Source organism: Oryx dammah, unplaced genomic scaffold, assembly GCF_014754425.2.
Source record: "Oryx dammah isolate SB20612 unplaced genomic scaffold, SCBI_Odam_1.1 HiC_scaffold_25, whole genome shotgun sequence".
NCBI lineage: Eukaryota > Metazoa > Chordata > Mammalia > Artiodactyla > Bovidae > Oryx > Oryx dammah.
In genome coordinates this window covers 69,129,638-69,157,008 of record NW_024070209.1, presented here as the reverse complement: position 1 = coordinate 69,157,008, position 27,371 = coordinate 69,129,638, and the positions used below count along the sequence as shown (strand labels likewise).

The 27,371-nt window shown below is 42.4% G+C and overlaps 1 protein-coding gene across 1 annotated transcript in view; it reads right to left on the bottom strand.

Moving 5' to 3' along the window:
* The window catches only part of ALK (ALK receptor tyrosine kinase), a 734,875-nt gene extending 717,630 nt beyond the window's left edge, over positions 1-17,245 (bottom strand). Inside the window, exon 1 of the mRNA XM_040225696.1 lies at positions 16,561-17,245. Coding sequence (XP_040081630.1) covers positions 16,561-17,245 — 685 coding nt within the window. The remainder of the gene's footprint in view (positions 1-16,560) is intronic.
* Between the last annotated feature and the right edge of the window lie 10,126 nt (positions 17,246-27,371).

Here is a 27,371-nt window from a genome sequence, read left to right as displayed (position 1 = left end):
CACCATCTCCCAGAGTTCACTCAGACTCACGTCCATCGAGTCCGTGATGCCATCCAGCCATCTCATCCTCAGTCGTCCCCTTCTCCTCCTGCCCACAATCCCTCCCAGCATCAGAGTCTTTTCCAATGAGTCAACTCTTCGCATGAGGCGGACAAAGTACTGGAGTTTCAGCTTTAGCATCATTCCTTCCAAAGAAATCCCAGGGTTGATCTCCTTCAGAATGGACTGGTTGGATCTCCTTGCAGTCCAAGGGACTCTCAAGAGTCTTCTCCAATACCACAGTTCAAAACCATCACTCCTTCGGTGCTCAGCCTTCTTCACAGTCCAACTCTCACATCCATACATGACCATAGGAAAAACCATAGCCTTGACTAGACGGACCTTAGTCAACAAAGTAATGTCTCTGCTTTTGAATATACTATCTAGGTTGGTCATAACTTTTCTTCCAAGGAGTAAGCGTCTTTTTATTTCATGGCTGCAGTCACCATCTGCAGTGATTTAGGAGCCCAAAAAAACAAAGTCTGACACTGTTTCCACTGTTTCCCCATCTATTACATAAAATCAAAGAGTCAAATTATCATGAATATATGCTGCTGCTGCTGCTCAGTCGCTTCAGTCGTGTCCGACTCTGTGCGACCCCAGAGACGGCAGCCCACCAGGCTCCTCCATCCTTGGATTCTCCAGGCAAGAACACTGGAGTGGGTTGCCATTTCCTTCTCCAACACATGAAAGTGAAAAGTGAAAGTGAAGTCGCTCAGTCATGTCCAGCTCCTAGCAACCCCATGGACTGCAGCCTACCAGGCTCCTCCGTCCATGGGATTTTCCAGGCAAGAGTACTGGAGTGGGTAGCCATTGCCTTCTCCACCAATCCTAAATATGCAGACACCTAATTAGAGCTTCAGATAGAGAAGCAAAACATAATAGAACTGAAAGGAGAAAGAGGCAAACAAAAACCTGGAGACTTTAGCACTCCTCTATTGGCAATACACATAACAAACAGAGAGACAATCAAGGATATAAAAGACCAAACAACACTATTAACCAAACTGACCTAACTGACATTGATTGGACATTCCACCTAACAATAACAGAAAATGTGTTTTTTGCAATTATACATGGAATATTCAGCACGATAGGAGCTATAAAACAAACCTTAACAAATTTTAAACAATTGAAATCAAACTCAGTATGTTCTCAGACCATTTCAGAATTGAACTAGAAATCAGTGAAAGATATCTTGAAAATCCTCCAAGTATTCAGAAATAAAACCTACTTATACATAACTACAGGTTAAAGAACTAGAAAATATTTTTAACTGAGTGTAAATGACATTTCATTACAATATAATGAAATTTGTACAAGGCAGCTTAAGTAATTATTAGGGGGAAATTTTAACATTACATGATTATATTTAAAATAGAGGGCAAAAAATATTTAATCAATGATCTTAAGAAACTAGAAACAATTAGAGCAAATTAAACCCAAGGCAAACAAAATGAAAGAAAGACAATAAAATTGAGAGCAGAAATCAGTGAAATTTAAATAAGAAAAATAACAGAAGAAATCAATACCACAAAGGTCATTTCTTTAAAATTCAATGAAATTGGTAAATTGGTATTCTCTACCCAGAATGATGAAAAAGAAAAGAGAAAGATGACGCAAATTACCAGCATCAAGAGTAAAAGAAAGGGCATCACCACTGAGTGTACAAACATTAAAGATAAATAAACAAGGGAATATTATGAGCAACCTAACTTGTATTAATTCAACAAATTAGATGAACCAATTTCTTTAAGGATACAAATGACTAAAGTTAACTAAAAAATAAACAGATAATCTGAATAATCCTCTAATTAGTATTAAATAAATATATTTAATATTTAAAATCCCTCCAGCAAAGACTACACCAGGCCAAGATGGCATCAGTACCGAATTCTACCAAAAATAATTCCAGAAAGAAAAACCCACAATTCTCTTCCAGGAAAAACAGGAGGGAGCACTTCCCAACTCATTTTATGATTCCAGGATTACCTAGACCCTGAAGTCTGTCAAAGATAGTAAAAGAAAACTATACCAATAACTTTCATGAACATGAAGAAATTCTCACCAGGTATTAGGAAGCAGATTCAACAATATGTAAAAAGTATGATAAGTCATACCCATGTGGGATTTATCCAGGGAACTTAAAGCAAATTCAACATTTGGAAGTTAAATAGTGCAGTTCACATTTATCAAAGAAGAAGAAAAACCAAATGATCATCTCAATAGATGCTCAGTCTGAGGGAAGCCAGACACCAGGACACAAGGATGGTCCAATAGTCCTGTGGAGAGGACCACCTGGTGAAGAACTGAGACCCCACCAATAGCCAGCATCAGATAGCCAGTCATGTGAGTAAAGCACCTAGTAAGTAAATCCTGCAGCCACAGTCAAGCTTTAAGATGCCTACAATTTTGGCTGATAGCTCACGAGAGACTCCACGCAAAAATCACCAAGTCAACTGTTCCCAAATTCCTAATTCATAGGAACTATAAAAGACACTTATTTATCATTATTTTGAACCACTAACTTTTGGGATGATTTCCTATGCAATGTTAGATAACCAATACCTAGAAATGCAAATTAAAACCACAATGAGATGCCACCACACACTGGCAATGCCAAATATTTTGAGGGATGTGGATGGAGCAAGTAGAACTCTCATACATTACTGACAGGAGCAAAATACAGTGCATATACCTTGGAGAAATGTTTTTTCAATTTCTAATAATGTTAAACATGCATTCACCACACAACCCAACAATTCTATAATGGATTTAAGATAATCTATAGCATATGTCCACAAAGTGAATTATACACGCAATGTTCATAACAGCTTTAGTCATGAGAGACCCAAACTGGAAACAATATAAATGTCCATGAACAGATGAATGGATAAACAAATTGTTGACCCTTAAACAATGCAGAAGTTAGGGACACCTACCCTCCTTGCAGTTGAAAATTTGCATATAATTTATATTCAGCCCTTCCAATACAGGGTTTAATTCCTCCATACTGGCTGTTCCACATCAGTGGATTCAACAAACTGTGGACTGTGTAGGATTTGTTGTTGAACAAATCCACACAGAAGTGGACCTCCTCTAAGTTCAAACTCATGTTGTTCAAGAATCAACTGCATGTTCATACAATGAGATGAATAAAAAGAAACAAACTACTATTATAATACACACCAACTACACAAAAAAAATCTTAAAAGCATTAGAATTCTAAGTGAAAGAAGTCAGATACAAAAGAATATACTGTATGTTTTCATCCACAGAACAGACAAAACAAATCTACCACAACAGAAATCAAATCAGATATTGCCTAGAGCAGGAAGTACTGGGTTCATTGTAAAAGATCAAGGAAGACACTCGGGGATTGATAGGAATGTTCTGTATATTAATTAGGAAGGTGGTTACACAAGTGTACACATTTATCAAACAAAACACTTAAAATAGGTGCATTTTATTGTATGTGAATTCTACTTCAATAAAATGGAAAATAACCATTATACAATGTTGGTCATAAGTTCAGATACCAGGTCAAAAATAATCCTTCCAGGCCAAAAATAATCAAGTGTTCCTTCTCACTTCCTTCCTTCCCCCTACCCCTATTCTCTTTCTGTCACTCTTTCGGTTTCTTTTACTAATCTGTGCATCTCCATATCCAGAAAATAATCTCTGTCTTCTATTTTCCTGGGTTACCTCTTCTCCACATTCCTCTCTGTTTTCCCACTTATATCTCTGTCATTCTCATTTTTATCTTTCTTTATATAAATATAGTTGTGCTTCTGCCCACTTTTTTCTGTCCCCTCTAAACTCTCTCTTCTTTAACTCACTTGAATATATGACCAAAGAATTTTGAAATTTTGATTTATTACTTGAATATTTTGTTAAATTTAAGACTGAGTGCAAGAAATATTTGTGTTTTATTTAAATTATTTTATTTAAAATAGAATTATTAAGAGTTATTATGCATAATTTATTACATAGTCCTTGGTTGCTACTTTTCCCTCTTTGAGTTAATGACCTCACTTGTAACAGGGCTCTCTTTCCCTGCTTTAGGAAGCTTTTGAAGCATCGATTCTGGACAGCAATGGAAGGAATGCAATCAAGAACTGGGGAAAAAAACTAATACTTGTTGAATACCAACTGTGTGTCAGGAATTACTATATGCCTTATCCTATTCTCACAGTAACTCAGGAGATGGGTATTATTTTTCTCATCTTACAAATAAGAAAAACCAAAATTCAAAGAAGCCTTGGGCCAATAAATGGTATAGGAGGGCTTCAATCCCAGATCTTTTACTTATTCTACTATGGTTTATCCAAAGTCATGTATGGATGTGAGAGCTGGACCACAAAGAAGGCTGAGCACCAAAGAATTGATTTTTTCGAACTGTGGTCCTGGCAAAGACTCTTGAGAGTCCCTTGCACTGCAAGGAGATCAAATAATCTAAAGGAGATCAACTCTGAAAACTCATTGGAAGGACTGATGCTAAGCTGAAGCTCCAATACTTTGGCCACCTGATGCAAACAGCCAACTCACTGGAAAAGACTTTGGTGCTTGGAAAGATTGAGGGCATGAGGAGAAGGGGATGACAGACGATGAGATGGCTGGATGGCATCATTAACTCAATGGACATGAGTTTGAGCAAACTCTGGGAAATAGTGAAGAACAGGGAAGCCTGGTGTGCTGCAGTCCATAGTGTTGCAAAGAGTTGGACACGACTGAGCAACTGAACAACAACAACCCATTATTTAGAAGAGGACCTTTTACCTTTGACTTTACAGAAGTCCAGTTCCTCAATAAGAAAATATATAAATGAATGGTGTTATATTCATATAAAGGAATACAACACAGCTAATTAAGAAAAAGAAAGACTGAATGTTGGCACACAAAATGACTGATGAATCCTACATAAATCATGCCGAGTAAGAAAAGTCAGACACAAAATAATATATACTATATGATTCTATTTACATAAAATTCAAAAATAGGCAAAACTAATTGATATGGATGATAAGGATGGTTATCTTGGTTAGGGGTTGAATATAGACTGCAAAAAGACAGGCGGGAACTTTCTGGGGATGCTAGAAATGTTTTGTATCTTCATCTGGGTGATGATTATATGGATGCTGTACATGTGAATTATCATCAAGCTATACACAAGATCAATACACTCAATCCACTTTGTTTGTCATCCCTCAATTAAAAAACAAATCATTTTCTGATGCTAAAACACAGGTCCTATGTCCCACTACCAGAGATCCATTTCCAGGCAAGTTTGAAATTGAGCAAACTGATTTCAAAGAAACAACCTCACTTTAGGAACCTTGGGGAGGGGCTTTACAAACACTTTTCAGTGCTTCTGAGCTGTTAACTGAATCTTATGGCCTGCATCAAAGTCTGGGGCGTTGCATAGCTGCTCTGAATGCCAAAGGTTGGGGGAACTATGTATGGATGAAGTAGAATCTTAGCACCTGCCATGATTCTTATATTTTCATTTTTCTACTGCCTTACATATTTATTTCTGAATAACCTAGAGTAGAGCCTTCCACATAGGTTATCTCATACAATGCAACAGCAACTCTGTGAGGCAGTCCAGACAAGATCTGTGTTATTGCCTTTAGGAAAACAAAACCAGAGGCTCAAGGTTTTTAAGGGATTGCACAAGATTTCAAATCCAATGAAGGCTAATTATCATAAAAGAATCTAGGCCTCCTAGCTCCTAATCCAGTGTTCTATTCACCAAAAAAATATTTATTTTGATTATGTGGGCTGAGAATGCAAAAAAAGATCTACAGAGATGTTCCACCCATGCCCAAGTTCACAAATCCATATTCTGATGAAAACTGAATAAAATATAAGTGAGAGAAAAAACCATAACCAATGGTTTAAATTTTCCTTCTGATTTCCTTTGGTTATTTGCCTGATTTCCTTTAAGCCTGCCTAGATTTGCTTTGTTTTACTTTCATTCCTACCCTTTAGCCTTTTCCTTACTCAAGGGAATTCAGACTACCTACCTCTTCATGCACCTGCTGTCACTTAGCCAGAAAGGGATGATTCAAGGAACAAAGTCTCTTAATTAACCATGTGGTTAGGTGTATCTGCCTCAAAGGAGCTCTCTTTCTGACATGTTCTTGGGCTTCCCACTTTCTGGAATGTCTATGTTATATCACCAAATGGATTTGATAAAATTTCCCTGGGAAAGGGCCTAAGCTCAGAACAGTTCTGCTGAAAAAATAATCATAATATTTGCTGAAGAAAAAAAAACAGCTATTCTGAGAAATCTGACTCACCCAAAAATATATGGGGTACCTCCCACCCCCTTACTATCTCACCACCAGGCCAACACTTGCTTTGAACTGCTCCAATCTCACACCCTGACTGTGTGAAATAACCCAGGTAATCACTAGGTTAAGAAGCACTGGGCATACCCTAGATTGGAGGAAAAAGCAAAGGTTCTAAGACAGAAGGCATTCACAAGGGCTCCTTACTAGCTATTTGCTATTCTCTCTACATAACCCCTGGACCCATAACCATCCTCACCAATACTCACGTTCATCTACTCTCAAGCAGAGATGATATCCGTGTGCATCTTTTGGAGGCAGCAGCTCATCTACGGCTCACAAAAAAAACACCATCTATAAAATGAAGTGTGGATGCTTAACAACTTATTTTAGGTTAAGGTAATTTCCTAAGAAATTAGGAATGTGGTCCACTGGAGAAGGGAATAGCAAACCACTTCAGCATTCTTGCCTTGAGAACCCCAAAAACAGTATGAAAAATCAAAATGATATGATACTGAGACAGGAAATCCCCAGGTCGGTAGGTGCCCAATATGCTACTGGAGATCAGTGGAGAAATAACTCCAGAAAGAATGAAGGGATGGAGCCAAAGCAAAAACAATACCCAGTTGTGGATGTGACTGGTGAGAGAAGCAAGGTCAGATGCTGTAAAGAGCAATATTGCATAGGAACCTAGAATCTTAGGTCCATGAATCAAAGCAAATTGGTAGTGGTCAAACAGGAGATGCTAAGAGTGAACGTCAACATTCTAGGAATCAGCGAACTAAAATGGACTGGAATGGGTGAATTTAACACAGATGAACATTATATCTACTACTGTGGGCAGGAATCCCTTAGAAGAAATGGAGTAGCCATCATGGTCAACAAAACGGCCCGAAATGCTGTACTTGGATGCAATCTCAAAATGACAGAATGATCTCTGTTTGTTTCCAAGGCAAACCATTCAATATCACAGTAATCCAAGTCTATGCCCCAACCAGTAACACTGAAGAAGCTGAACGGTTCTATGAAGACCTACAGGATCTTTTAGAACTAACACCCAAAAAAGATGTCCTTTTCATTATAGGGGACTGGAATGCAAAAGTAGGAAGTCAAGAAACACCTGGAGTAACAGGCAAATTTGGCCTTGGAATATGGAATGAAGCAGGGCAAAGGCTAATAGAGTTTTGCCAAGAGAACGCACTGGTCCTGGCAAACACCCTCTTCCAAAAACACAAGAGAAGACTCTACACATGGACATCACCAGATGGTCAACAACGAAATAAGACTGATTATATTCTTTGCAACCAAAGATGCAGAAGCTCTATACAGTCAGCAAAAACAAGACCTGGAGCTGACTGTGGCTCAGATCATGAACTCCTTATTGCCAAATTCAGACTTAAATTGAAGAAAGTAGGGAAAAGCACTAGATCATTCAGGTATGACCTAAATCAAATCTCTTATGATTATACAGTGGAAGTGAGAAATAGATTTAAGGGACTAGATCTGATAGAATGCCTGATGAACTATGGATGGAGGTTTATGACACTGTACAGGAGACAGGGATCAAGACCATCCCCATGGAAAAGAAATGCAAAAAAGCAAAATGGCTGTCTGAGGAGGACTTACAAATAGCTGTGAAAAGAAGAGAAGTGAAAAGCAAAGGAAGAAAGGAAAAAGAAAAGCATCTGAATGTAGAGTTCCAAAAAATAGCAAGAAGAGATAAGAAAGCCTTCCTCAGCGATCAATGCAAAGAAATAGAGGAAAAGAACAGAATGGAAAAAACTAGAGATCTCTTCAAGAAAATTAAAGATACCAAGGGAACATTTCATGCAAAGATGGGCTCGATAAAGGACAGAAATGGTATGGACCTAACAGAAACAGAAGATATTAAGAATAGTGGCAAGAATACACAGAAGAACTGTACAAAAAAGATCTTCATGACCCAGATAATCACAATGGTGTGATCACTCACCTAGAACCAGACATCCTGGAATGTGAAGTCAAGTGGGCCTTAGAAAGCATCACTACGAACAAAGCTAGTGGAGGTGATGGAATTCCAGTTGAGTTATTTCAAATCCTGAAAGATGATGCTGTGAAAGTGCTGCACTCAATATGCCAGCAAATTTGGAAAACTCAGCAGTGGCCACAGGACTGGAAAAGGACAGTTTTCATTCCAATCCCCAAGAAAGGCAATGCCAAAGAATGCTCAAACTACTGAACAATTGCACTCATCTCACATGCTAGTAAAGTGATGCTTAAAATTCTCCAAGCCAGGCTTCAGCAATACGTGAACCGTGAACTTCCTGATGTTCAAGTTGGTTTTAGAAAAGGCAGAGGAACCAGAGATCAAATTGCCAACATCCGCTGGATCATGGAAAAAGCAAGAGAGTTCCAGAAAAACATCTATTTCTGCTTTATTGACTATGCCAAAGCCTTTGACTGTGTGGATCACAGTAAACTGTGGAAAATTCTTCAAGAGTTGGGAATTCCAGACCACCTGACCTGCCTCTTGAGAAACCCATATGCAGGTCAGGAAGCAACAGTTAGAACTCCACATGGGACAACAGACTGATTCCAAATAAGAAAAGGAGTATGTCAAGGCTGTATATTGTCACCCTGCCTATTTAACTTATATGCAGAGTACATCATGAGAAATGCTGGACTGAAAGAAGCACAAGCTGGAATCAAGATTGCCGGGAGAAATATCAATAACCTCAGATATGCAGATGACACCACCCTTATGGCAGAAAATGAAGAGGAACTAAAGAGCCTCTTGATGAAAGTGAAAGAGGAGAGTGAAAAAGTTAGCTTAAAGCTCAACATTCAGAAAACGAAGATCATGGCATCTGGTCTCATCACTTCATGGGAAATAGATGAGGAAACAGTGGAAACAGTGTCAGATTTATTTTTTGGGGCTCCAAAATCACTGTAGATGGTGACTGCAGCCATGAAATTAAAAGACGCTTGCTCCTTGGAAGGAAAGTTATGACCAACCTAGATAGCATATTGAAAAGCAGAGACATTACTTTGCCAACAAAGGTCCTTCTAGTCAAGGCTATGCTTTTTCCAGTGGTCATGTGTGGATGTGAATGTTGGACTATAAAGAAAGCTGAGTGCCGAAGAATAATTGATGCTTTTGAACTGTGGTGTTGGAGAAGAGTCCCTTGGACTGCAAGAAAATCCAACCAGTCCATTCTAAAGGAGATCAGTCCTGGGTGTTCTTTGGAAGGAATGATGCTAAAGCTGAAACTCCAGTACTTTGGCCACCTCATGCGAAGAGTTGACTCATTGGAAAAGGCCGTGATGCTGGGAGGCATTGGAGGCAGGAGGAGAAAGGGACGGCAGAGGATGAGATGGCTGGACGGCATCACTGACTTGATAGACATGAGTTTGAGATGTGAGAGTTGGATTATAAAGAAAGCTGAGCACAGAAGAATTGATGCTTTTGAACTGTGGTGTTGGAGAAGACTTTTGAGAGTCCCTTGGACTGCAAGATCTAACCAGTCCATCTTAAAGGAGATCAGTCCTGGGTGTTCATTGGAGGGACTGATGTTGAAGCTGAAACTCCAATACTTTGGCTACCTGATGTGAAGAGGTGACTCATTTGAAAAGACCCTGATGCTGGGAAAGATTGAGGGCAGGAGGAGAAGGGGCCGACAGAGGATGAGATGGTTGGACAGCATCACCAACACAATGGACATGGGTTAGGTTTGACTCCGGGAGTTGGTGATGGACAGGGAGGCCTGGTGTGCTGTGGTTCATGGGGTTGCAAAGACTCGGACACGACTGACCCACTGAACTGAACTGAACTGCATCTGACAATGGGGGGCTTCCCTGGTGGCTCAGATGGAAATGAATCCATCTAATGTGGGAGACCTGGGCTTGATCCCTGGGTTGGAAAATCCCCTGGAGGAAGGCACAGAAACCCACTCCAGTATTCCTGCCTGGAGAATCCCCATGGACAGAGATGCCTGTGGGCTACAGCCCATGGCATCAAAAAGAGTGGGACATGACTGAGCAACTAAGCACAGGACACACCTAACAATGAACGATGAGGCTAGAAATGCACAGGAAGGGCACAGCTCCAGCTAATTACAGTAAAGGAGTTGCCAGAGGTCAGTGGTCCAGCATGTCTATGGACATGGTAAGGCCTGGACTGCACAGATCATTCTGAGAGAAGATCCACCATCTGAAAACTATTGCTCTGTAATAGCTGTATCTTTTTTCTTTCTCAGCATTTGTTTCCTTACTTTCACAAAGTTAAGACTTTGTTTATTTCTAAACAAACAAAAAAAAGGATTGGATTGTAAATATGCCACTTGATTCTCTGGACTGAATCCAGGGTCAAAAGGCCTATAAGAGGATAATAGTTGATAGGAATAAAGTAAATGCCACACCTCAACGCCTCTTTTCATCTACATTTCTGGCAAAGACAGGTCTTCCGTGATGGAACAATAGAAACTGTCATCCTAGTCACTCCCCATTTCCTCCGGATCTCACCTCTCATCTCTTAGGAGTTAGAAGTTAGTTGTATGGGGAACACACAGTATCACAATTGCTGCCAGGGCTGCCACGTATTGCCACACATGAGGACTGCACAACTCCAGATGGCACCATTCAAACAGGCTAAAATGTATATGGAACCCTTGTAATTGCAGAGTGCACAGCCAGATGCTGGAGTGTTGCTGCTTCTAGGAAAAAATATAATTGTTCACATTGATGGAGCAGTTTATGATGTTTCAGGTTTTGGATTAAGATTTACATGTGCTATGCTTCGTTGCTCAGTCATGTCTGACTCTTTGAGACCCCATGGACTGCAGCCCGCCTGTCCATGGGGATTCTTCAGGCAAGAATACTGGAGTGGGTTGCCATGCCCTCCTCCAGGGGATCTTCCCAATCCAGGGATTGAACCCAGGTCTCCTACACTACAGGCAGAGCCTTTACCAACTGAGCCATCAGGAAAGCCCTAAGATTTACATACATCACCTAATTTAATATTCGAGACATGATCTTGAGATAGGAACTGTTTACTATAACCATTTTCAAATGATCAAACCAGGCCTTAAAGATTTTAAGAAATGTTTCCAAGTCATGGCTATTGCCCACCAAATATTTATTGTATGACCTTCTGAAAAAGAGAATGTAAAGCTTTTTGTCTATTTACATGTCTGGATTATTTGTAGTATGCACATTGAAATGATTCCCTTAGTGGAAAGAGCTCTGATTTGAAGGCAGGATATGTGGTCCCAGTCAGTATTCTAACACATCCTTTAGCAAGTCATAACCTTTCAACATATAAATGAAAGTTTCCAGGTCTAAAACTTTCTACCTAAATGACCTTGAAACAATGTTATCAAACTTCTGGATTCCAATTACTCTACTTACAAAATAAAGCAAATATTTGCCCTTCCTACTGTATGATTGGTAAAAATGACAAATGTTAAAATGATTTATAAATTATAAAGTCCCATACAACTGTAATAGGACATTAATAATGATTATTTTAAAAAGCAAAATATCCTTTCCAAATCAGGCTGGGCAAATTTCTATGAAGTGTTGTCAGGCAGTAATCCTGAGAGTGGCAACAGGCTACAACTTTTGCTCACACAACTCTCCTTCTTTTCTCCTACCCACAGACCAGTCCCTCTTTACCTTCTGTAGACAAACTGCCTTATAAAAGCTTTCATTTTTATTAATGATACTACTCTCCTCCCACATTCCACATAAAACCTCCCATGAACCTTCTTTCTCTTTTGTAAATTTGTGAAAGGATCAATAGGATTTAGAAGAAGCACATTTTTCAAATAGCTGTATATATTCTCAGCATTTCAAAAGGTTTTCAGTAGCCAGTAAGAGTTCACCAAATCTAGAACTGATCTCATCTCCTCAAGATCCAAGTACCTTTTGTCTTGCCCAATGACTTGATGCCACACATGTGAATAAATATATCTTTAATGCATAATGCTGAGTGAGTGTGACTCCCCCTACTGAATATACAAAAACCCCAGAGAACACTCTGTTTAATCTAGGGACAAAGAAGAATAAACTCATTAATTTCAAAATAGTGTTTTCAAGATACCAACAATGTTCTTGTAAGCACTTCCCACAAACTTCAAAGATACATATGCAATTATTTTCTCTTCCCCCTGGTAACATCAAAACCCAGAGGCTCTCCAGAACTGCATCCCAAAAAACCCAACTCCTGACGCTGTTCTCCATCCCAGCTCTCCTGACTTCTGCAGCTTCTCAACATTTGAAAATATAGAACTGATTAATTATGAATGCTGTGGCTTGTCTGACCCACATCTCACCTTACTCTTTTGCTCCTTTGGAATTCCATTCCATAGTCAGAGGAATATCAATTTCAGAAAATAAGGTTTCCCTGATATCTAACCTGAAGTTTCCTTCTGCAAGTCTCATCCTATTACTTCTGTGGGCCACACTAAATAACTCTTCCCCTTCACTGCCACTCTCCCTCTTCAGAGATTTGTAGATTGTTACCATGGCTTCCCCTTCATCACCACTTAGCCCAGCCATATATATTTAATTTTTTTCATCTTTTGTCATAAATCAGTCCATTCAACTCTTAAATCAGCTCTCTGCTCTTCTTTGGACTAACTCCAACTCTCCCAGTTCACCTCCAATAACTGATATCCCTTCTGGGAGCTCCAATTTACTTTCTATCTTCCTTCCCTCTCTTTGCCCTTTCCAGAAATGAAACAGGAAGGGACTAACAGATATGTGAGGTCAAGGGTCAGGAATATTGCATTGTATATACCTACTCTAAATTGCTTAAGCCTCTCCACAGTACATATAAAGTCCCAAATCATATATCCCCTTTCCTGGAATGAGAAGGCAGGTATTAACAGTGAAACAAGCCCTCTTATCCCACAGATCATTATCCTCTAGGCTTCTGCCTGAAGGACAGCAGAAGCAAGATGTCAAGACATTTACACAACAGGTTACAAAGTAGAGCTATGGGCAATGTGGTAGCCTCCAGGCAGACATCATTTTTGAGGTTTGGGGTATCCCAAGATAGTTTACACCATTTGTATAGCCCTAGTAACTCTCTGTACCTCTTTTCAATGAATGGGTGTTCTGGGGAACTACTTCAGACTTTTCATATGTTGATCCCATTTATGAATTCACAATAACCCTCAAAGAAACACCATTAATATGGCATGCATTATAAAGTCTCTCAGACATCCTTTTGTTCTCTCAGATAGCCCAAACTGCAAGTGATATGAAGGTACTGCTTTGTTGTAACTAGGTGCTTTTCTATTTCTTACCACATTGCTAGTCATGGTCTGCTCAGGTTTGGTAACCTACCTTTAGTCTGAGACAAATGGGCTACCCCAGGCCCCTCAAAACAAGGGTTGGCAGAAGACCCATCCTCTCCACTTTCTTCCCCACAGACAGCGCCACCAGCAAGACCATTCCCCTCTAGATTAGACCATCAGTTACTCAGGCAGAAACAGGGAGAAATTTACTGAGATGAGCCTATTTTTCTTCACTTAACTGAAGAACCTATGTCACAGAAGAGTTAAATGCCTTTTCTGTAAGTCAGAGTCTATATAAAAAGAATAAATCTATTTCCTCAAACATGATAAATAGCAAAATTAGTCCAAGTGTGACTAACTGTTCCAAGTGTGAGAACCTAAACTTCAATTTTGATACAAGAAAATTTGATACAAGAAAATGAATGAAACCACAATAATATATATTGTCCCAAACATAAAACATGATACAGAAGGGTGTGCCCAGTCCCTCCACAGGAAGTCTGCAGTAGAGACTGTATCTAAATGAGGCTGGGGAAGCAGTGATAAGGCGAGAAGCTAGTCCTGCATGGCCAGCTGCCTAACTGCAGACAGCATATGTCTCAGAGCAGAAGAGTCCAGTCTGTTCCAAGTGTGATCACCACAAGGCCTGAAGTGCTTTTCAATAAGCTGTCTGTCTCTCTGGAGGTCATGGGGAGCTCATCCAGTTACACTTAGTGTCTTATTTGATCCCATCAATAATCATTTGATCCCAATACTGCTGAAAAATGCTTGGCTAAAATTTCTAGCCTTTTAATGGCAGAATCCTGGCTCTTTCTAAAACTAGCATTGCTAGACGTGTCAAATGATGCATAAGGGCTTCGTCCTGCTGCCAAATGGACTGTGTTGCTGAGGGAGGATCTGGGATGTTCACTGTGCTTCCCTATAGCCAGTAGCAGAGCTGCTCCCAGAGCACACTAATCTCTAGATGAAACTCCCTCACTCAGCAGCTCCAACTCCTCATCTAATGTTTGACTGGAGTATATTCTTCAAAAGCATTAAGTATGTGACTCTCCAGAGGCACCAGTGATAACTTCAAGCAACCTGCTTGTTTATAATAGGTAAGTTCAGAGCTGTAGAAAGGACCCCTTTGCCTGTATCATCAGCATCTAGACTGCTAGGGCCTGCCTATATAACAAGAAATGATAGGAAAGTTTCAGAGATGCTCAGAGACATGAAAGTGGGAGAAAATCTGCATTCCCAGAGAAGTAATTTTTATATCCATTACACAAACATTAGGCATTAAAAGAGAATGTTGCATGTATAAACCATGGAAGCCAAGACAACATTAAAGCACAGCTGTTCTTTACAAAAGTATCTGTAGCGAGACAACAGTATTGGTCTCTATCTCAGTTCACAGAAAGCACTATCAAATTCATCAGATCCTGGCTCTTGCCAGAGGCTAGTATAAATTCCAACACTGAACATAAAGGGGTCATTTTAGGTGTCAATACCACTAGTGCTAATGCTGAAATATGCATCCAGACTCAACTCATCCATGTTTTCCATGCGGATCACATATCGGTATATTTTCTCTGCAATGACTGAGAAACCTCAGCTTCAGAATATCCCTTCACGAGACTACTGAGTATATGTGGGTGTGTGTGTGTATGTGGGTGTGGGTGTGGGTGTGTGTGTGTGTGTGTTGGGATAAGCATGGGGGATACTTGTAGCTCTATATTAGGCTGTTTTTCAATGCTTTCCATCCAATTAATACAGAGACATTAGTAACCAGTGGAGCATGAGAATTTCATTTATTTCTGACAACAGGAATGATAGAAAGGATGCCGGGTTTTACTCAATGAAATTAGTGTAGGCATTTAAAAGGCATGCTTTCTCTTCTATGCTTTCTCATTCATTTATATTTTATATTTTATTCACAAGCCTTTCCCCAATGGTCTTACAAAAGAAACATCCATTCAAAACCACCTGGTTTTCCCAGTCAAAGGATATAATGGGAAGAGTTAGAAGTAAGTGCCTAAATACACAACCCCAACTCAGTGAATATGGGGAGAAAATGGGAGTAAATGAAATATAAACCTCATTTCAGGAGTCTCCAGCAGTGAGATCTGCAGAGAAATGGGCCTTCCAGAAACAGGCATTCAGATTTGCTAACACAGATACTCAAGCTAAGAACTGCAGGGAAGGAATTGGGAGAGGGAGAGAAAGGGAAATCAACTACTGTCTCTTCCTGGCTTCAGAGTGACTTCCCCAGAGGAAAATAATCTTGGCTACTTTGCTCCCTCTCCCCACATCTCCCTCCATTCCCGTCGCCTGTCCCTTAGTTCCTCTGGGGCTCTCCCAATACATCTGAGAGGAAGGACAAGAGTCTGTGAGTGGACAGGAACTGGGGTTAGGTGGAGAGCAGAATGAATTAGTGAAGAAGAGGCCATTCCTAGGTAAGACAACATTTGAAGAGAATAGCTGGGTGGGATTCAATAATAAGGAGTTCTATATTCCCTGAGAAAGTGTATCACATTCCCTAAATTTGTGGAGGCCAGGAAGCGTAACAAAGGGAAAGGAATAAAGGTAACAGTTGAGATCTAGAACTAAGCGCTCAGAATGCAAAAGTAATAGAGGGATTTCAACTGTCCTAGGAGCCCCAAATAAAGGACATCCAATCTTGGCTGCAACTCTGTGTCTGTCAGTAGAAAGAGTCATTCTATCAAGAACAGGAAACTTTTTCCCCCTGACGTGGTTGCTGAGAAGGGAGAGTCCCTTGGGGAGTGACTGCGTTCAAGGAGTAAATATAGTCAACTGGTAAAGGAGGTTTGAGGGAGGAAAAAGAGCTAAGAACCATGCATGGGCTGAGGTTTTGGAAATCGGGGTTAGTTGACAGTGGCTGTAAATTGATGTGTGTTAAAACAACAACAAAAAACAAATCCCGAACCACTCAAGCGGAAGCTGCTCACCGGTCCCAAAGATCTGGAAGAGAAGGCGGGGCTGGGAGGCGCGGATCGCGGCGGACAGTCTTCCCTCTCTACCCACTTCCGACACCTTCTTCTCCGGCATCAAGCGGATCCTCAGCCGCCCTTCGCCGTGTCGAATCCACCAGCTGAACAGATCAGTAAGGTTGAACTGAAGCAGCCCCGCAGTCGCCTCCTCTGGAGGCCCGACGCAGCCCTCTAGGATCGCCTCCTCTCCAAGCTCCAGCACCAGCTGCTTGGCGCGCCGAAGCTTGCGAATTGAGCCTCCCTTCAGCACCCTGGACAGCGTCCGTGCCTGAGCCGGGGTGGGAGCGCTGGAGCCTGCTGTCCACGAGAGCCCGGTTGGTGGCCCCACCAGCCTAAGCAGTGGGGCGCAGTCGAGAGCCAGCGAACCGCGAGCCTCCAGCCGGCCAGCCCTCGGCTCCGAAGGGGACGGCGGCGGCAGCAGCAGGTCCCGGGCGTAGACGCGAAAAAGCGAGGGCACCACAAAGTCCACCGCCAGGCTCTTCCTCTGCAGACGCGAGTAGCTAAGCGGCTCCCGGGGCTGCAGGGCCGGCCCCATGGCCGGAGAGCCCATGCGCTGGCCGGTCTCGATCCCAGTCCCGGAGCCTGAGGCTGCCGGTGAAAGCAGCAGCAATATCAGCAGCCACAGAAGCCCTATGGCTCCCATCCCGCCAAAGGATGACTGTTTATGCTAGAACTCCGACTCCCCGGGATCCAGCCTCACCCTCCGTTCCCCCTCAGATGAGAAGGGGTTCCTAACAGTCGTTGGTCCTGACAGGCTCCTTCCACCAGATATCGGGGGACTGTCCGTGCTCTAGATTTCCTTTCCTCCAACTGCAAGAAGGAGAGCAGGAATCTTAATAAAACGGGGCTGAAAGCTCAGGGGCGTGTCAAGAGACCCTGAAGCGCGAAGGGCTCAGCAGCTGGGACCCTATGCCTCTCGCGCGCCGCGCAGAATGCCGCGCCCCCGTCCGTTGATCGCCGCGCTTTGGAATGAGAGAGACTACTATGGTTGACGGGAGATGGCAATTAGGTACCGTCCTCTCCCGCCCCTCGCGGCCTGAGCTGTGGTCTGTCCACTCTTGAGCGGCCTCCAACCCTCTGCAACTTTTGTGCCGGGAACGGTGGCTCCGAGCTGGTATTTGGTGTCCCGGCCACCTCCTGAGCTGCTTTCGGCTCTTCTGAGCTTCTCTTCCGCGTCTAGCAGGGAAACGAGGGCACCAGCTGTTTTCTCGCGCACCCTCCCGCGACCCTCAGCAGCGGGAGGTCTTTGGTCTGCACTACTAGCTGAACTTCTGGACCTGAAACGAGCCGTCGCGCTGCGGAGCAGAGGCTCAGGCCGCCGCCGCTCAAGTTTACATCGTCCTTGCTATCCTCCCGCGTCTGGTCTCAGAGTTCTCGGCCCCAGCGGCAGAAGGGAGTGAAAGCATTCAGGGACCAAAAGCCCGAAATCTTGCTGCCCCCTCCTCACTCATCGGCAGCTCCTGCGGCTTCAGTGGCTGGGCAGAAGGTGGCCGGAAGTCGCCTCTGTGCCCCGCGACCCTCTGGGCTGCGGCAGCCAGGGTGCCAGCTGCTACTGCCGCTGCAGGCCCGGGAGCCGCTCTATCGCATCTGCCTGGTGGCCCGCCACTTGCAGCTGGCGGAGCCGCGAGCTCGCGCCGAGAAGGGGGCCGGGCCGAGGCGGGGGCGGAGTTCGGATACCAACTCCTCACCGCGGCTGGGCCCACGCAGCCCCGCCCCGCCCCGCTCGCCCGCCAGCCAATGGTGCGGCGAGGTCGACTTCTTATGCAAATCTGCAGAGCCCCCCCCCCCCCCCGCTTTCATTGAGAAAAGCACAGAGCCCGCCCTACCCTCCCTTCCACCCCTCTTCCCTCTCTCGCTCCACCTCTGCCAGATTCCCTGCCCTATGTCGCTTCTGTTGTGAACAGGATCGTGTATTAGATAAATAGTAGGACTGGAAGAGGCCTTTGTAATCAAGTATTCTAATTTAGCATTTAAGGCAAGTAAACGAATCCGACTTAGGAAAAGCAGTTCTGGAATAAAACTGGAGGCCAGGGGAGGGGAGAAGGGAGGGGCAGCGTGACACTGCCAACTCTGGGCTTGGATTAGGGCCCTTAGACAGAGTCTTCTCTGACTCTTCCATTATTTGAACGCATTCCTGGGGAACCTGGTGATCCCACCATCCACACAGGATAAAACGGTTCGGAGGTCGGAGGGAGCATTTTGGGGGGGTTAAGGGGGAGGGTGGAAGTAGCTCGCGATCTTGCAGAGTTGCGATTCAGCTACAACAAATATTTCAGACCGCAGTCACGCCGTGTTTTCTCAGAATGGTGCTTAAATGTGTTACTTCCTTTACTCTATGCAAGGTAAATATTTTAAACTCTAGTTTTTGAGGAAACTGAGTCGCAGAGATCTTAACTGATTTTCCTAGGATCACAGAGTCCTACGTGCCTCCCAAGCTCTTACTCATGCCTCTTAACCACTGGTCTTAATCATACCCTTCTATGAGTAACAGACTAAGAAGTCTAGAGGTGACTTAGCTAGAAAGAATGATCTGGCATTCCTGTTCACAGTCCTGGGAGTGACAGTTCAAAACTGCAGGCCATTTCTATAGCCCTGTGAAGTCAGGGCTGTATCTCCAGTCTCTCTCTTCATCTCTCTTGAGCAGCTATCACAGAACCTGGATAATGGCTGTGTTTATAACAAGTGGTTCACTGGAATCGCAGACAAACTACAATCTTTGATGCACACAGTGGAGCTGGTTCTCCCTCACTGAGCAACAAAGAATGACCGGACTTATAGAAGAAATGATGCTTCTACCTTGTTGGAGCAAGGGAAGGAGGGAGAAAAGGGAAGAGGAAGGGAAGGATATGAAGGTTAATAGCTTCCTAGTATGTGAGCAAATATGTTTTGATCTTCATCATATTTCACTGGCATGCACACTAGAGAGAGAATAATTTTCTATGTGACATATTAAAAAGACTAAAACACCGGTCCTTTCATTCCCCACCGCAGCCCTTCCTTATTTCTCTGTTTAATTCTGTCCAAAGTCAAACTGACTCCAGGCATTTGTTAGTAACTATGAATCCACTACAATCAACAGCCACTAGGGGGCTGCAGAGACTTTCAACTTAAGATATCTGCCAGGGTTGAACATTTTCCCAGGTAATCACCAGGATCACCGCCATTTTTGCATCTAGTGAAGACAAGGTCTCAATTCTCATGCTTTTATAAATTTTCTCCAATATCCCCAAAAGAAGGACAAGTGCTTCTCTGTATAGATTAAATCACAATGAATCAAAAAAAATTTCCCTTTTTGTTAAATAATTTAGAAAAAAGAGGCAGAAGTGAATATTGATAGTCTATCAGTCACATATGAGGCATATATGTATATGCATATACATATGCATCTGTGTGTGTGTGTATCACATCACACAGTGGCCTTTTGAGAAAAGGTATGTATTATTAGTTCCATTACAGAGACAAAACAACTAAGGCTCAGAGAGGCAAAATAATTTGCCCAAGGTCAAACAGCAAATAAGTAAGAGTTGGAATTCAAACCAGTGATTTTTTTCCCTCCAAAATTAACACATTTCACTGAGATAAATTTGGCCTCTTGCGCATGCACACAGCTATAATTTTGCCCCTTCTCCCCTATGTCAGTAGCTTCCCCAGTGGCGCAGTGGTAAAGGATCCATCCTCCCACGCAGGAGATGCAGGAGACCCAGGTTCAATCCCTGGGTCGGGAAGACCCCCTGGAGGAGGAAATGGCAACCCACCCCAGTATTCTTACCTGGGAAATCCCATGGACAGAGGAGCCTGGTGGGCTACAGTCTGTGGGTAGCATAGAGTTGGACACAACTGAGCAAGCACATCTATTCTACCTTATATCATTTCCATCTAGAGCACAGCAGATGGAAAAGAGCAATTAAAAACAAGTGGGGGAAAACAGAGATAGAAAGATTTAAAATGTGGCAGCAATGATAACTAACATGGTCTGATGCACATATTATGGACCAGCATATTTCAAAATAGGGGGCTTCCCTTGTGGTTCAGATGGTAAAGCGTCTGTCTGCCTACAATGCAGGAGACCCAGATTTGAGCCCTGGGTTGGGAAGTTTCCCTGGAGAAGGAAATGGCAACCCACTCCAGTATTCTTGCCTGGAAAATCCCATGGACAGAGGAGCCCGGTAGGCTACAGTCCATGGGGTCGCAAAGAGTCAGATACAAATAATTTTCATGTATTATCTCATTTAGGAATCACACTAACACTATGAGGGGAAGTAATAATATCTCTTATTTTACAGATCACAAATGGAAGCTCAGAGAGGGTAAATTCCCAACAACAGACTACAAAAGGTAACAAAATTTATTACAGAATTTGAACCTGGATATCTGACTAACAAGTCCATGGTATCAAATCCTGGATGACCTCACAAGACAGAAAATGGAGTATGGTGGAATAGACTGAGATGGACAGAGGTGAACAAGGGAAAAACTGAAAACTCAACTCAGAAAGAGAGATACAGGGTGTGGGAGTTACAGTGAGAGCAGACAGGAGATAATGGAAGCCATGAAGACATCTGATAAGATGGGCTGCTCTGGGTCACCTTGCTGATAACTTGGGCACTTAAGTTGAGGAGGGAGGAAACTGAGATCATGAAGAAAGAAAGGAAAGGGCCAAGATGGACACTGAAAGCACCAAGACCCTCCTCTGGAAATTCCCAGTTTCTGGTAATGGTAAAGTGAATAACACTGAAAAGGAGGGGTTTGAGTTCTCTATAAGAAAAGCAGTAATAAAAACAGCATTTCAAATCCAGGCAGTGTGACAGACATACCACCTCAAAACTGGAAAATCTGATTGAGACCTACAGAGTTAAGTCAAGCATTCAGTTGGTCAAAAAGAAGGAGAAGAGAGGGGGAAGGAAAAGAGCAGGAGGAGCAAGAGAAGGAAAAGAAAGTAGGAAAAAAATCATAAGTTGAGCTGAAGCTAGTCATTAGAAGATGCTTACTGCTAAGACATTTGGAAACTCACAGCCAGAGTTATCTTACCCTGGGACAGGAGCAGGAGTGTGATCTAGGAAAAACATTCAAATGAATGTGGATTTGTATTCAGGAAACCAGATTTTAATCACCATCTTGCTTCTCAGAGGCTCTATGAATCTTGGGGAATTCCTTGATTTCTCTTGGCTAATACATCAAACTAGAAGAAGAACCAGGTATAGCTTTAAGACACTGACCACTCTGAATTCTGTGTGAGATTCTCCAAGTGGCCAAAAGGTCTCATCCAAGACTGAGGACCAGAGCTGAGGTGGCTCAGACGGTAAAGAATTTGTCTGTAATGCAGGAGACCTGGGCTTGATCCTTGGGTTGGGAAGATCCCCTGGAGAAGATAATGGCAATCCACTTCAGTATTCTTTCCTGGAGAATCGCATGGACAGAGGGCCTGGCAGGGGCTACAGTCCACGGGGTCACAAAGAGTCGGACACAACTGAGCAACTAACACAGACAGAGAAGGAGAAAATGAACTTCCAAGGGAACCAGGGAAAGAGTTTGAACTTAATGCTGAAAAGAGGAAAAATAAAGATTTATTTCCAAAAATGTATCTCTACTAGTAAATAGACTTCAGTTCTGAAACTATATCTGCAATTACTGACCAGTCATACATAAAATATTTTCTAATAATCATCATACTAAGAGAAAAGTAGCTAGAAATATTAATTCAATCATTTATTAAGCACCTACTATTTGCTTGGCTTTACATGGGGTGCCAAAGAGAGATACTGTGATGAATAAAACATACAAGGTTCCTATTAGCATGAGGTCTTGATAAAAATTAAGTGAAAAAATCAAGAATGCAAAATTGAATTCATGCCTATGCTATACCTAAGCAAAAATTACAAATATAAAACAAAAAAAAAAAAAGTGGAGGAAAACATAAATAGATTTATTTATAAATAAACTTATTGGGCATGGCAAATTATGGGTGATTTTTTTTCTTTTTACAACTACCTTTTAACAGTTTTATAAAATAAATAATAATAGAATTTAACTCCCATAAAGAAAATATATCAGTCAGGATAGCTAGGTTATGCTGTTATAATAACAACAACAACAAAATCTCACTAATGATGACATATAATCTCATAATCCATATCTATTTCAGGTCAGCAGAGAGCTCTGATTGTCATAATCAGATCCAGGCTATGGAGGAGCTATTATTGTGAACTTGGAGGGTTTTGAACGAAAGTTTCAACCTGGAAATGTCACATCCTTTTTACTCATGACTCTGGCTGGAAACAACCATATGGATCTCTTCTATCATGAGAAAGTCCACAAGGTAGAGAGTCAGAAATATCCAGCAAACAGCCTCAGTGATGTCCAAGGAAAACCTGTTGAAGTGTTGCCTTAGATGACTCAGACCATGTAGGGTCTAGAAGACTGGTGTTACCCAGAAAAAATATGATCTTAAGTTGCTTGAGATCCACAGCCAATGGGAGAGCCCAGCCACATGAGGCCACACAGCCTCTCACTGTGTCCATATGTCATGGTGGAACAACAGAAAAGCCTGGTCTGCTCTCATCCCTCACAAGGCATGCTATAAGAGGCTGCACAGACACAATAAAAGCCCTTCTCAAACACCAAAGAGTGACAGCTCTCTCCCAGAAACTATAAACAATCTCACATTTACTGAAAAGAGAAGAAACAACAGGAGAAATCAAAGCAAACAGTTCACCACTATGTATTTCACAGCAATCCCCATGTTTGCTGAAGCACAGTACATTAGGGAAGAAGGCCGTGAGCTATTATTACTACAACTGCATGTGTTGGTCTTGTCACCTGCTGCTGGCCTAATATTTTCTTGTCTTTTTAAATATCCTTTTTGGCCAGGGAAGATGAAAGTAAAACTTTTTGGGTAATTTGATTATCAATGCAGTCCTTTTAGAAGACCTTTCAGGGGCTCCAAATCAACACAGTATCCATTCCATCTAGTTTTTTCTGACTTTCAGCCAACGCAGGTTAGTGTCCTGGCCTGTGACTTTTAGCGACATAAAGAAGCCGCCTTTGGTATCTTAGAGCCTAATCACATCTCTGTGACAGATCAGATCAATCATAGGCAGATCAATCTCTGAGCAATAGACTACATCTAACTGACCTGCTCCAGCTGTCAGTCCTATCTGATTCATCATTTCACATCTGCATTGTCTTGCTTGGTCTTCTCTCCCTGACTTTCTTCCTCATTCAGACCCAGGGGTGACTAAACACCTTTGACTGAGCCCTACCCAGATGGAGAGACAAATTTTGGTTCTACCTAGGAGGAAGGGGGCCACAAAGGATGAGATGGTTGGATGGCATCACCAGCTCAATGGACCTAAGTTTGAGCAAACTCCAGGAGATAGTGAAGGACAGGGAAGCCTGTTGTGCTACAGTCCACAGGTGGCAAAGTGTCTGACAGGACTTAGCAACTGAATGACAACAACAAGAGGAATCTTAATGGCTTAGCTCAGATGGCTTATCATCAATTGCCTTTCATGCTAATCACTTTGAATCCTATTCAAATAACTGCTTTTTTTGTCTTGTCCAGTGACCAAGCCAGACCTTATTCCTAATTTCTTAAAGGGCTAAGCTTAGCCTGTTGTTATAGGACTCTCCCCCTAATCAATACCCTCCCTCTGAAATCCTCTCTCCACTGACTGGCTTCTCTGAGCCAGTCTCTTGCCAGCCCAACTGTGTGTATACTAGTTCTCAGTTTTCTCTCCCATGGATGTGAACTAGAGATGCTATCTTCCTCTATTTCCCCCTTCTTCTGATTGGGCCCACAACCAAGAGTAAGCATTGCTTATTACTATGGGACACAGGTCATGACCATGGTTGATTAGAAAAGAAGTGAACACCTGACTCCAGAGAGGCCCATCCTCAGGCTGGGTGGAGCCAATCACCTCTCCTCTCCAACCAGGAAGCAGAGTATGTGGAACTGACAAGTGAATCATTAATAGTGGGGCATCAGAATGCCCCCTAAAAACTGATGGTTTCCAACAGGCCTTAAATGAACATCTCACTTAGAAAATTTGGGATGGACTCTGCTCCTGACAAATCAAACTAAGACAAGCTGGGACACTGCCCTTTCTCTCCCACTAGTGCTTCCTGGCACTAACTCCTTACAGAGATCCTACCTAGACACTGCTAAGCACAGGTGTACCTGACCCCAACACTACTCACCTTGCTATCCATACCTGACCTAGGTCTGCCCTCTTCCTGCTTCCTCTATTTTCCAAAGCCTGCTGAAGCTGGGCAAGTCTCACCGGCAGCCCACCTGAGTTATGGTCACAGGTAAAGACAAGAAGCCCTGCAGATGGACAGGCATATCTACACACTGTCTACTGCTCTCACGCACCACGTCAGGGCCACTTTGAAAAGTGGTCTTTGAACACCCAGGAGACCCATAGGTAACTCCTGTGGTTAGAGTCAAAGGTGGTGAGAAGCAGCAGCACTACTGAACTGCTTTTAAATTGGTCTTTAAGCAAAAGAGTAAAGCAGCTCAGCCCATTAAGGAACCCTCACTCAGAAGCTGTCCCACTGACATGCTTCCTAGGGCCTTCGGGGACTCCACTAACAAACCTCCAGCAGCTATACCAGTTACTTCCCTGCAAGTCACACCACATCAAGGAGAGTTTGTAGGGACATGAATGCATGCCTGGCCCATTGAGGGAGCCCATCTGGTAAGTTTAGCTTTTATTTTCAGCAGCATGACATAATGAAGGAAGCTCCTGTGAGGGAGGCAAAGCATTTTTCCAACTTGTCTCTCCACTTCTTTACAGCAGTGAGTTTCAAAGCCTGATGAATGGAAGAGGTCTCCCTTCCTTCAGGGAATGATGAGCTGTTCTGTAGACTTTCATCATGACATGGGACTCTAGGGTACTTAGTAACAAACTGAGTTATCGAGGTTATTAAATGTTGGCGTTCATAAACTAAAAATGGCTCATTATTAGAGTTTGCAAGGGAGTTTAATTCAGTATCCACTAAAAAGTGAGTACACTGTGCAAAGCCTGGCCCCATTTCCCAACTCCAGCTAACTATGAGTGCAATGCCTTAGAGGAAATTGTACTCCAATAATCTTCAGGAAGTTGGCTTTCTTATCACCAGGTACTCAGTGCCACTGTGAATTGCACTGAATGCAAATAATACCCCAGGTGATTCTACTAGCATCAGGATTACCACACTGTTGCGAGCTGGTGAGGTTTTCAAGAGCTGCTACTTTTAATTTTTCAAAATATGAATTGTTGCTCATTTAGCTCCATTAATATTGTTATTGTTCTTTAGTCACTAAGTCCTGTCCGTCTCTTTTGCAACCCCACATACTGTAGCCCACCAGCTCCTCTGTCCATGGGATTTCCCAAGCAAAAATACTGGAGCCTTCTCCAGTGGATCTTCCCAACCCGGGGATCAAACCCACATCTCCTGCCTTGCATGCATATTCTTTACCACTGAGCCACCTGGAAAGCTCTTCATTAATATTAGAATATTATCAATTATTCTGTTAACCCTACGGTGTGTAGTGATATATGGTTGCATTAACAGTATTTGGGGCCTATAATTTTTCCAGTAATTAAAGTTTAACATTAATTATCCACATCCCTGGGCTAATTTGCTTTTATAAGGACACAGTGCGTTATGTGCTGCCTGTGAATTTGTGCCACTGGAATAACTTGAACTTCTGTCAAAGGAAGTGTGATAAAATCACTGAGTTGTTTTAAAATTACAAGGTACTGTTTAAGCATATATAGACTTTATATTCTCACTTTCTTCTTTTATAATGTGAATAATATGTAAGAAGTATTTCTCACTAGCAACAAATTTATCACAATTTGTTCATCTCCAATTCTTTTTTATCCTCTCTAACTTCTATCCATCATCAAAAGAGGGGTTGGGTGGGCCATGGAGTCTTTTGCCTCATACAAGTGGACTATGATCAAAAACACTTAAGGACTATGGAAGTTGGAAGGCCCACGGATGGGAGTCAAGGCCCACCAAAGCACCACCAGCTTGCCTAGAATCTGAGCACACACTGAGTTTCTATGTTTGCAGAAAGAATCCTGCTGCCAAAAAATGTTTGAAATCTCTGCACTACACATTTCTATTTATGTAATACCACAGTCATTTAAAACAATGCTAGAAAAATCCAGAAAGAAAATACTACCTTGTTAGTCGTGGGAATTGCTTTATTTTAAGAAAAGGAACATGTAAATGAATAGTCAAAGCAATGAGAAAAAACAAAGGTGGAACTAGATAAAGAAGGTTTCACTCAGCTCAATTTAACCTAGCAAAGGCCTCAGCTGGGTGTTGGGAGAGAATGGAGTGGGAATGACACCAAGATGAATGAGATAAGATCCTAGATAGTTTTGGTCAAAGAGAACAATGAGAGAAGTTCAAAACTGACTATGATACAGAAAAGATGCAAAGTGCCTGGGGAGAGGGGTGAGGGGGAGGGATGAGGGAGGAGGCTTCTCCCCCAACCCTGGGTTGGCATGACTTAGTCAATCATTCCGCAGAAATTTACCACTGAGAAGGCACTTGGCAAGGCCAAGGAAAGGCCACCCACAGCCAGGGATGCCCCTGTTCACCTCAACACCAAGGAAAGTGATTTAAGACAAGGCTTCTCAAACTTGATTGTGCATACAAATTATCTGGTTGGTGGGAGAAGTCTTGTTAAAAAGCAGATTCTGATACAGTAGGTCCAGGATTGGCCTCAGATCCTGCATTTCTAAAAAGCTCCTAAGTGATTCCAATGCTGC